At 42.9% G+C, this 12,396-nt stretch overlaps 1 protein-coding gene across 2 annotated transcripts in view; it reads right to left on the bottom strand.

Annotated features, from left to right (window-relative positions):
* Positions 1–12,396, bottom strand: part of Filip1 (filamin A interacting protein 1) — a 157,118-nt gene that overhangs the window by 38,949 nt on the left and 105,773 nt on the right. For both annotated transcript variants that reach the window (XM_052187751.1, XM_052187750.1), the window contains exons 3-4: positions 6,819–6,992; positions 3,332–3,510 (exon numbers count right to left, since the gene is read on the bottom strand). In XM_052187751.1, the coding sequence (XP_052043711.1) occupies positions 3,332–3,510; positions 6,819–6,992 (353 nt within the window). The remainder of the gene's footprint in view (positions 1–3,331; positions 3,511–6,818; positions 6,993–12,396) is intronic.

Genomic DNA, 12,396 nt, shown 5'->3' with positions numbered 1-12,396 from the left:
TAGAGAGAACCCCCTTCCCCAGGACAACAAGCCATTTTGCACCCAGTCTCAATTTACATGAATTGAGCCTAGCACCCATAGGAGCTGATCTCTCTGAAGCTCTAGGCAATGCCCAATGCCAAGGGCTTCTGTATTCACTAAATGTCTACATGTGGACTCTTAGCAATATCTGCTGCTGAGCCATATTCACAGGTCCCTTTTTATTAACTTAAACTATTTTCCAGAAAGAGGAGCCCTGGTGGAGAAGCGCATGTATGGAGAATAAAGTTGAAATGGTGCAGGTGCGGGAGAGAGTTCCCGCTCCTGTCTGTGTGCGACAGTGGGCGAGCTGGGCGTGAGGCTGACACCTTACCTTCCCACACCCAGTGGGACAGGCTTAGTGAACACGGACAAAGCCTCTGGGATGCCACACCACTTTCCTCTTTGCACATTCTCAGAATAGACACAGAAGCACCTGAAGGGGCTTTCTTGGCTGTTTGTTTATTACTGGCAAAAAAGGCTTTGTGGATGTGTACTGGCTGGTTTTGTGTGTCAACTTGACACAAGCTAGAGTCATCCAAGAGAGATGAAATGCCTGCATGACATCCAGCTGTAAAGTATTTTCTCAATTAGTGATCACTGGGGAAAGGCCCAGCCTAACGTGGGCAGTGCCATTGCTGACCAAAGCTAGCCTTGCATTCCTGATCCTCCTGCTTCTACTTCCCAAATGCTGGGAGGCCGGGGAGCTGGGAAGGGGGAGTCTAACTGCCCCAGCAGGGAGAGCTTCCTTCCCCTCATGCTCTGGATATGCCAGACTTTGTTTGCTCGATCTATAGTTTAAGACTGGATAGTTCTGAGGCGGAGGGTAAAGGCTTATTCTCCCTGGTTACCCAGAAATGCCTAACCCGCTCATCTGTTCAAACACAAAGCTCAAAAACAAGTGAGCCTTGGCTGACTGCAGCTTAAAAGAAACACAAAGAGACCGTAATTTAGGAACGTAGGACATAGAACTTCATTGCTTTCATTTCTCCTCCTAAACCCAGTAAAAAGGTAACATTACCAATTACATATCTTTTTAAACTTTAGAAATTCACCCTGTTCTGCATCATATGTTGGTGGTTTTTTATTTTTTTAATTTTATTTATTTATTTATTTATTTATTTATTTATTTTGGATTTGGTTTTTTCGAGACAGGGTTTCTCTGTGTAGCCCTAGCTGTCTTGGAACTCACTCTGTAGACCAGGCTGGCCTCAAACTCAGAAATCTGCCTGCCTCTGCCTCCCTGAGTGCTGGGATTACAGGCATGCACCGCTTCCGCCACCACCCAGCTGTGTCTGCATCATATGTTGGTTTTGTTTTGTTTGCTTCTTGTTGTTGTTGTTGTTGTTTTGTTGTTTGTTGCTATCATTTTGTTTTTTTTGAGGCAAGTTTTCATGTAGCACAGCCTGACCTTGAACTTGTTGCATTGCCGAGGCTGGCCCTGATTCTTCTGCCTTCACCTCCCAAAGGGTTGGGGTTACAGACAGTTCAATGTCAGTGGTTTCAAACACTGAAGGAGTCAAAGAAGTAACCATTTGGCTGAAGGACAGGAGAAAAATAAAGATTCCAGCAGCTAGGTAGAAAGCTTTGCAACTGGGGTCCCTGCTTCCAGTTGGTAGTCTGTGGTCAACAGAAACAGTGCTACCAGAGTGGATGTGTACGGTGAACACTAGGGAGCAGAGGATGCCTGGATGAGTGAACTCTTTAGTGGATTTGGATTGTTGCCATGGGGACAGCCACATCTAGGACTCTAATAGCTCAGCCCCAAAGGAGGGTGGAAACCTTTCCCAGGTGAGCTCAGAGGGATGACAAAGCCCTATCACCTCGGCAGTGCAAACCACTGACTAGTTTGCACAAAAACCAGCGCCTGCAGCTTCCTCCCCTTGGATGTTTACAGTGTGAGACTCCCCATAGAATTTCCTACAGATACTAGCTGCCCTCCCCCTCCCTGTGAAGTACATAATGAACATGCTAAGGGGCTGGGTTGTGGCAGTAGAAGGTGCTTTTCCATCACGGTTCACACACCCAACCTGACCATAGTTTGACTGTACATGTGTCTGTGTGTCTGTCATTTCTTCACCTTCTCATAGCCAGGCCTCCAAGACCCACAGCAGGTGGATCACGGTAGAACAGTTTTTGTTTGATTTCTTAAAATTTTAAAGTGTGCAACCTAGGGTTGTAGAGATGGGCTCCGAAGTTAAAAGCACTTGTTGCTCTGGTAGTGGATGTGGATTTGGTTTCCTTCACCCATGTGGTAGCTCACAATCATCTACAGCTCCAGTTCCAGGGGATCTGTGGCCTTCTTCTGACACCAGGTACATATGTGGCATGTAGCACACACACACACACACACACACACACACACACAGGTTTTTTGTTTTGTTTTGTTTTTTGAAGCTTGTAACCTTCTAAAATTAAGAGGGGAGTAATTTATATATAAATGGGGATTTTATATATAAAAGTGGGATTTTCTACATTGGTATTAATGGGGAAGCTTCACTTATGATTAAGTATAGGAAATGGTTTTCTGGCTCTAAACCTCTTGGTAAGAACCTGGCACCTTACCTATGTACACAGCAAACACAGTCATGTGATAATCTCAGATAAAAGTCCTCTCCACCTCTCAAGCTCCTGACACTCACCAAAACTGTTCAAAACTCTGGGTTACCTGTCCATAGTGTCACATGGTCATCTCAATGGCCTTTGGACAGAATCCACCTTGTCTTCACGTACTTCAACATAATAAAAGCTATGAGAAGCCCACAGCCAACATCATTTATAAAAGGAGGAAAAACTTGAAGCTCTCCCCCTGAAGTCACCAGCCAAGGCTGTCCACTCTCAAGCTCCTTTTTTGTTTGTTTGTTTGGATGTTTGTTTTGTTTTGTTTTTTAGGCAGGGTTTCTCTGTGGAACCCTGGCTGTCCTGGAACTCATTCTGTAGACCAGGTTAGCCTGTTTTTTGTTTGTTTGTTTGTTTTCTTTTTGTTTTTGTTTTTTTTAGAGACAGGGTTTCTCTGTGTAGCCCTGGCTGTCCTGGAACTCACTCTGTAGACCAGGCTAGCCTCGAACTCAGAAATCCGCCTGCCTCTGCCTTCCAAGTGCTGGGATTAAAGGCGTGCGCCACCACTGCCCGGCTACTCACGCTCCTTTTCCATCATGGTGGGTGTCTTTTTTTTTTCCTTCGAGTTTCCCTTTAGTTCTCTTCTCTTTCTTGCCTTACTGCTCCAGCTAGCGCTTTGAGCCTGGCCTCTGCTGTGGGTCAGCCGGGAAGTGGGGACCCAGATGTGACTGGTGCCTGCGCGCGCGAAGCTTACCTCTCTCGTTCCTGCTCCAGCAGGTTGGTGAAGTCGTCGCTCTTGTTCATGTAGTCAGTGTGTTTGTGCTTCTCGGTCTCCAGCTCGTACACCGTGCGCCTGTGACACTTCTCGGCCAACAGCAGCTGCTCCAGCATGCGGCGGTATGTCTCCTTCTGCTTCTCCTCCAGTCTGTCCAGCTGAGAGAGCGAAGCCAGCAAAGAGTTTAACCTTCTGTGTATCGGCAGAGACTGGAAAGTGCTAACTAACGCTGGCCTAGGGGATTGCAACCTGATGGAGAACATTGCCTGGGAAAGCGTGTACCACCATCTTCTGCTATTTTCCCAATGCCAATTGGCTTTATAAATTAACCATAATAGCCTGGCATTGTGGTGCAACCTTGGCACAGAGCACACCTTGGCCTTGACCACATGGCCTTTAAGGCAGCAATAGTCTTGGACTGGATCACTGGAGTGGGCTCCTGGAATTGCTGGGGATAACATTCACCTCAACACCTCTCATACAGTTTGCTGTAATCATGGTTACATTATGAGGAAGATAGTCCTCCGGGTTCAGTACACAAGGCTGAGGCAGTCCTGCAGAGTGTGGGAAATTCTGCTTAAAAGCATTAGTGTGGGATCTAGCTTTCAATCTTAAATTCTCATGTAAAAACTTAGATGGGCAACTATGTGATCAGTTCTGACAGATATTCTCTCTCATTCTCTCTCTCTCTCTCTCTCTCTCTCTCTCTCTCCCTCTCCCTCTCTCTCTCTCTCTCTCTCTCTCTCTCTCTCTGTGTGTGTGTGTGTGTAATGATATCAGGAGTTGAGAGTGGTTGTTCTCTCAGCTCTATAGAACTTCGCCAGTGACTGAAGATTGACTCCCTTAGCAATCTACCCTGCAGGTTCGTGCTCTGTACAGTGGGTTTGGGTTCTGGGTATTAAGAGGTGGCCCAGCACGGTCGGAAGGCTGTTACTAAAGAACAGTGCAACCACAGTGGGAATCTATTATTTAGACATAGAAAACTTCCATCTGGATAAATGGGAAGCAAAATGGAAAGACCAAGAATTTTCTATGGAAAAGAAATCTCCTATAAATGATTCCAAAATATCAAAATCCAAACTATTAAAGTGAAACTCTAAGAAAAAGTGAGGGTTTCTTTCTAATTTCCTCCTCTGCTCAGCAGGAGGATCACAGCTCAGTACCCCGGAGAGCTCAGGAAGTGCCCTGTTCTTATTAGCACTGCAGTCTTGCTGATGCATCCTGAAACCCTCCTGTCCTCTTTTTTTCCCAACAATTTCAAAGAAATTGCACGTTTCTCCCAATATTTATTTCATACTTAACTGATTTAAAGAATATCTTTAGTGGCTGGAGAGATGGTGCAGAGGGTAAAAGTACACACTGCTCTTACAGAGAAATGACCTGATTTCTGCTCCTAGCACCCATGTTGGGGAGTTCACACCTGTTTGTAACTCCAAGACCAAGAGGATCAAACAGCTCTGGTCTCTGTGAGCACCTGTACACAAGTGCACATCACACACACACACACACACACACACACCAAAATAAACCAAGACAAAACCAAACAAACAGATCTTTAAAACTCCTAGCTCTGTTTTTGTTTGTTTTCATGGTAGTGAGAATTGAAGCCATATGAAAGGCTGGAGTAAGGGGTCAAACAGAGAAACTTTTCTTCTTTTAGTATTCTTTATCTTTCACAAAGCAGAATATCTGTCTGTCTGTCTGTCCGTCCATCTGTCCATCTGTCTGTCTATCTATCTATCTATCTATCTATCTATCTATCTATCTATCTATCTATCCTTCCTCCCTCCCTTTCTGTCTCTCCTCTCTCACTTCTCCTCTAGAGAGACTATGGAGAGGAGAAAGAAACAAAACAAGCAGGCCCAGCACCACCAATCCCAGGACAGTGCACAGCTGAGCGGCTCTGCAGGGCCCCTCTCTCCACAGGTGGGACCCTCTGAGCAGACACACCTCCTGATGGTCATCAGAAGCCTATCTCTGTGCACTGCTTTCAGAGTTTGGTGGCTTAGGGGTAACAATTCTAGTTAATGCTCCTGCTCTGATGGTCTACCTCTCCCTTGGGGCTAGGGGACTCACCTCAAGCCCTAACCTTCGGGAGAACAGAATTAGGAAGCCTAAACTGGGTTGAGTAATCCCAGTTTTTACTGTCACCACCACCACCACCACCACCACCATCATCATCATCAACATCTCACTGATGTTTTTACATCTATATGTCTATCATTCCAGCAGCCCGCCCGCACGTGGAAGACCTCGAGGGTATGAGTAATTATCATCCTCAAATCCACACCCACACTAATGGCTAGTAGTGCCTGAGTATCTAGCCCAGTCAGAGGAAGTGCTAAAAGCTTCACAGCACTGTTCCATTTAGTCCCCACAACACCATGAGAGGTGTTTGCTGTGGTCACTCCCCCAGCCCACAGATGAGGAGCCAGAGTTTAATGAACAGAGGTGGGCTCTGCAAAACCATACACAGCTGGATCTCAACCGTGAAAGTGGATCCAGCCTGTTACGAAATCTGGCCCTACAAACAATCACCCCTCCATTTTAGGGAAAGCTGAGAAGAAGGATCTGCTTCAACTGGTGAACTGTGGAACTGTCAATCTCTTTTGAATACTACCTAAGTCAGATCTGGCCACTAACCTAGGTTAAATGTTAAATTTAAAATAGTTTTTCTCAGACTTTTAATTTGACCTACTAATTGTAAAGCCATGAATTGCCTCCCTGAATTTTGAAAAATCAGTGTGGCTACATCCATTAAAGGAGCACCTTAACTGGGCACTGAACATCCACTATAGTGTGGGGGAATTATTAAACTGTCATGTCATAGGTAATGACAGTAGCCATAATTCATAATTAATACAGTCTTGCATAAGATGATTCAGTATAGCCCTACTGATATTATTTCACCTTAAAAATTACCCTAAACATTTCATTTGGATTTTCTACTCCATCACTGGAATTCACATAAAACCTTTTAAATTATGACACTTCTATTTAAATTAAGATACTTTTAAAATTAAAACTTTTAAATTAAGATACTTCTAAAGCAGTGGAATTAAACCATAACTATCAATGATGAACCTAAGATTAGGTTATCATTTTTATAATAATTCCAAGAACTCCACGTGAGAGCTAGTAAGCACCTCAAATTCTTAAATACGCTGTTTCCTAGAGGAGTAAAACAATAATGTACTGCAAGAGCGCATAACTTTCCTAACCATATGGACATATATATTTCAAATCTGAAGCATTTTTAAGTTTGAAATCCCTATCAGAACATATCTAGTACAGATCAGTTACTTACTTGTTATGTACAGATCAGTACATACTTACTTCTACACTGGGGCATCCTAGCAATTTTGCACTTGGAAGAAAGCATCAAAGCATACCAAGGAAGAGGGAAGCCCGCTCTCTCTCCCTGCCAGTTTCTTTCTAGGGAGGCTTGCGGTGGTCCAGCTTTTACCTCTGAGATGGGTTTCTCATAGACATCTTCTCCTATGGACTTCTCCTGAGCAAGAATAGCGTCCCGGTGCAGGACCCGAAGCACTTTCTCTGGTTCTGCAGATCCATAATGCGCCTCCAGAACCTCAGGCTTGGTTTTCTCTGTCTTCAGCATGTGGATGACATCTTCTCGAGCCTGTGGCCGAAAGGACAGCAAGGTCAGAGGGCTGACACACTCAGACACACAAAGTCAGGAGGGAGCTTACGACACACTCCTGCTGCTTCGGTCTGCTGAGGAGTCACTGGGGGTTCTCTTATTTTTTTTTTTTTTACCAACAGTAGATTGGCAAGCAGATTCTCTGCTCCGGTTGCTAGGAAGCAGGGGAGCAGAAAAAGAATTTGTGCTAATATTAACTACATACAAATTGCTTTAGTTAAGTGGTACTAATATGAACGAGGAGGGGGAGGTAGGGCTAGTCCTGGAAAACCTGTTTTAGGGTACATGAGGTCAACAACAATCAAAATCCTCTAGTTTCCAGTTTATGCTCTCGATACAGTATTCAACTGTATTTTAAAGGGAAACCCCGCTCCCTTTATTCTACAACCATGTTCACTGTAATTATAACTCCACATGCAATTCATAAACGGCCATTCTCACTGATGTCAGGTCTCCTAAGTGCTTTGCTTTGCACAGAAGCACATGGTTAGAACTCACACTGTGCTGTGCTGAGCTTTTAAATGAAGTACTTCACAACTATCTTTTTAACACTCTGACTGTCACCAGACAATTCGGGTTGGTAGTCTTTTGGTGGTTTCCTCAACACCTTATGGACCCTCTCTAGAAAACCACAGCTGTAGGTCTATGTGGTGTTGTCTTGGGTCCCATTGTACAATGCTCACACCTCTGGGGGCCTTTTCTATCATACACTACAATGCAGCTGACGTTTGCTGTGCATGTGTACTCCTCTCTAGGCCTGGAACTGCTTTACCAGCAGGGTAATAGATAAACTAGTGTGACTTTATTACAACTGGTTGGGCACAGATTTCAGTACATGTGATCTTAGCTTAAAGGAAATTAAATAAATTCTAAAGTAGTAAGTCAAACAAGAACTTAAAACATGCAATATGATCTGAAGTGTGGTATGGTGGGATGATCCCAGCTTTTAAAAGTCTCAGAATTATTTTCTTGCCCCTCACCCCCCAAAAAGCCTGGTCTTGGGTGATCTATGCATGTTGCTTTAAGTTAATCTTATCATCTATGGAATAAAACTATAAGAACGTCACATCAATGTTGCCAGGATGGAATTATATAGACATTCATGGAGCAACGAATGTTGAACTTGGCCCAGAGTAGGTCCTAAATCGATGGAGAAGTTTGCTATAATTTTTGTTAGATGGCCTCTTATTGAGGAGAAAAGGAATGCTGTAATATAAAACTCTACTGGAGTATATTTGTTGTACATAGCGATGAGCGTCATGGATGATTTTTGTACAGCTGTATCATATACTTTCACCATATGACTCCTTTCTTCCCTTTCCTGTTAGTCTCATGCCCGTCTCACATCCGCTTTTGTTGTCTATGGTTTATGCATTTATTCAAAATCTAGATTCACAGGTGAGAGAACATGCAGTTTTTTTTTTTTTACCCGAGTCTGGTGTATTTAGTTTAATATGATGGTCTCCCCATTGGCACCCATTTGGCACTACATATTTTTGTTCAACTTTATGATGGAGTAAAACTCTATCGTGTTATACCATTCTCCTTTCAGCATCTGTCGACAGCTGGCTAGCCTGACTCATAACTTGGCTATTGTTAATAGCGCATAAACATAAAACTGCAAGGCTGGAGTGACCTGGTTCCTAGCACCCAGGACTGGCAGCTCAGAACTGCCTGTAACTTCATATAAATGTAAATAAAAATAAATAAAATTCTTAATGTAAAAAGTGCAAGTATTCCTGTGCTGTGTTGACTTAAAGTCCTTTGAGAATATACCCGAGTGGTAGAGGGTCATAGGCTATATAAACTTTTAGTTTATTAAGGAACTTCTATGGTGACTTCCATAGTAGTTAGCCTAATTTACAGTTCTACCAACAGTACATTAGCTCTCCCTCCTTGAGTCTTTGCCAGTGTGTTGTTTTTCTTTATGGTAGCCCTTCTGACAGGCAGGAAATGCAATCTCAATATTCTTTTAATTTGCATTTCCCTGATGAATGATACTAAACATCTTTTTACATATTTATTGGCCATTTGTATCTCATCTTCTAAGAGCTGTCCATTCGTGGCATTCACCCATTTACTGAGTAGTTTGTTACTTTGTTGTTTCGTTTTTTTGAATTTTTAAATAAATTCTAAATACTAACAATCTTTGAGATCTGTGGCTAGCAAAGAATTTTATGTTCTTCCATAGACACCCTATTCACTTACTTTCTTTAGTTGGTAGGAGACTTTGGATTTCATAGAATGCTACCAGTCAATTCTCAATATTATTCCCAAGCTACCAGCATTCTTTTCAAATAGTCTTTGCCTATTTCTATACCTCTTGCTTGAAGTGTTTTAGTTTCAGGGTTTAGAGTCATATATTAGGGCCTTTGATCCAGGTTGATTGATCTTTGTACAGGATGAGCAATTTGAAACTAGTTTAACTTTTTTACATGTGGATATCCAGTTTCCCCAACACCATTTGTTAGGGAAGCTCTTTTCTCCAATGTGTGTATTTGGCATCTTTGTCAAATACCAGGTTGCTATATCTACATGGATTATTTATATGTCCTCTGTCCTACTGATCTATATGTCTGTCTGTGTTGGTACTAGTACCATGTTGTTTTTGTTACTGTGGCTCTACAGTATAGATTGAAGTTGGGGATGGTGATACTTCCAGTACTGTTTTTATTGTTGTTGCATTGTGTTGTTGTTGTTGTTGTTGTTGTTGTTGTTGTTGTTGAAGAATCAATCCTTTGGCTGTTCGGGCTTTTAGTACTTCCAAATGAGAAAAGGAAATACCTATTTCTTTTACAAAAAAAAAAAAATCACTTATTCTTGCACTTAGTCATAATATGACATCATGTGTTACATACTTCATCTTCATTTACTTATCCTAGTTACTAATTACCAAATAAAAGAGCTACATTGTATCCTATACCTAGAGCTGCCCTCACCATCATGAACTTACTAGGGGTCCCTCCAATTGATATAGAGCTAACCCTGCAAAGATTAGCAATATTGTTTCTATGATATTGCTACTTAAGATAAAATTTTTATCGCAGCTGTTGTATTTACTTATTATTTGTTTGTGTTTTGGATGTGCATGCAAACTGCCACAGCATGCACATGCAGGTCAGAGGACAATTTGTAGGAGTTGGTTCTCTCTTTCTACCATGAAGATTTCAAGCTTCAAAGTCAGGTCATCAAGCTTTGCCCCAAGGACCTTTACGTACTGAGCCATATCTGACCTTGTGATAGCTTTCTCCCCACTTTGAGACAGGGACTCTCTATATAGCCCTGATTGGTCTGAAACTCACTATATATATAGACCAGGCTGGTCTCAAAGTCACAGACATCCACCTGTCCCTGCCTTCATGGGATTAAAGTTATGTACTACCACACACCCAGCCTGTGTAATATCTTTTGAATCTGCAGATTAGTGGTGACTACGCAATTGCAGTAAATTTGTTCACAACCTCAAATACATGATTTGATGTAAAAGAAAAAGACCCTGTGCCTTGGGATAAAACCATTCTACAGCTCCACTTTTAGGGATGTGCTAATTTATGTGAAAAAGGATAACATTGCAAATGTCAGAAAACATCTGCGTTTTAACATTATTTTCGTAGAGAAGTTGAACCAGAAACAAGTAGCTAAGGTCTTAGGACTCCAAGGAGCTCCTCAATAGACCTTAAGAATGTAAATGGACCGGAGAGAAGAATGCTTTGAAGGTGACTCTTAAATGAGCCTCCTTCTTCTATAGGAGTGGAGAGAGGAGATCAGAGAAGAAAGAGACAGCATGAGATTCAATTTACTTACAAACAAACATGAGATTCAGGCACAGAAAAAAGCCCAGGAGTCTCTGCCACCAGGCCCACCTCCTCTCTGTGCCCATGCTAACACTAGAGAACAAGGAATGTAGTCTCAGTTGGTTGCAGAAGGAGTTGATTCAAAACATGTGGGGGCAGCAAAGAGCCACCCCACGCTGCCCTGGGCCTCAGGTAAGTGAGTCATGAAGTCGAAGGGCGCATTCGGGCTTTGCCAGACAACCAGAGTCAGAGACACAACAAAATGAGACAGATTCAAAAACAGAGCTGAAACAGTCATTCGTTAAACAGGAGCATTCACATTGTGCAATGCATTGTATTCAGTATTACAGAAAGAATTATATCCTCTCAGTCTGAAGGGATACTGACAATAGAAAATAAGTTATAATATGGCAATATGGTAGAAAAATGTGCTGGAGAAAGTACAAGAGTATTGACTTCCTTCCTTCCTTCCTTCCTTCCTTCCTTCCTTCCTTCCTTCCTTCCTTCCTTCCTTCCTTCCTTTCTTTCCACAACAGGATTTCACTACATAGCCTTGGCTGTCCTGGAACTTGCTCAGTAGATCAGGCTATCTTCAAACTCATAGAGCCGCTCCTGCCTCTGCCTCCCAAGTGTTGGAATTAACAGCATCACCGTCACCTGGCTGGGAATAATGTTTATCTAAAATGTCAGACTTGAATCTGAGCCTACAGAGGAGGCTTCTAGGAGCACATGATCTGAAATGTCACAATGAATAAAAATGGAGGCAGGTTTAGTTAGCTTTGAGTGCTCCAGGCTCAAGACTGCAAAAAAATGGTTCAAGTGCACTGGTTCTTGCAGAGCCCAGGGGTCAATTACCAGCACCCACATGTTGCCTAGCAACAAGGTAACTCTAATAATAGGTGGTCCAAGGTCATCTTTTCACCACAGGCAGAACATTTACAGTCATTTTAAAAACACTTTTTTTTTAATCTTAAAGAGAAAGAAAAAGACTATGAAAAGAACACACAGATGTAGCACAATGAGAATGATGTCCTCACACTGAGTCACAGCAGCAAGAAGCTTTGGACGTTTTAATGCACAGGCGGTGACGTTGTCAGATATGTATGATATAAAGACCCAGAAGGGGCCCATGAAGATAGCTCAGTGGGCAAGCCTGGTGACCTGAGTTTGAGCTTCAGAACTCACATAAAGTGGAAGGAGAGAACCAACTACACGCAGTTATTCTCTAACCTCAGTCCCCCCCTTCCCCTCTCCCCTTCCCTTCCCAGCGATATGGGAGCTTTGCTTGCTTACTCTTTCTTAAACTTTGACCTATAATAAAACGTCGTCCCAACTCATTCTTCCATTGTCTGCGAAAGTCATTCTTGGTGTTCACCAGACAAAATACCTGGAAGCCACTGGCCCGAGGAGGTTTGAGGATTTCTGACAATCTGACCCCAGGTCCAGGAGTCAAGCTCACTGGAAGCAAGAAAGCCTCCTTTGTACAGCTGCATTTCCCTTATCTCTATGTTTTAGAACACCTCTGCAAGTGATTCTGCTGCAGACACACGGACAACTCAGCACCGAAGAGAGACTGCAGTGTGTTCTGT

Source organism: Apodemus sylvaticus, chromosome 7 (genome assembly GCF_947179515.1).
Source record: "Apodemus sylvaticus chromosome 7, mApoSyl1.1, whole genome shotgun sequence".
Taxonomy (NCBI): domain Eukaryota; kingdom Metazoa; phylum Chordata; class Mammalia; order Rodentia; family Muridae; genus Apodemus; species Apodemus sylvaticus.
Note: the sequence above shows the minus strand (reverse complement) of the source record. Positions and strands in the feature narration are given on the sequence as shown.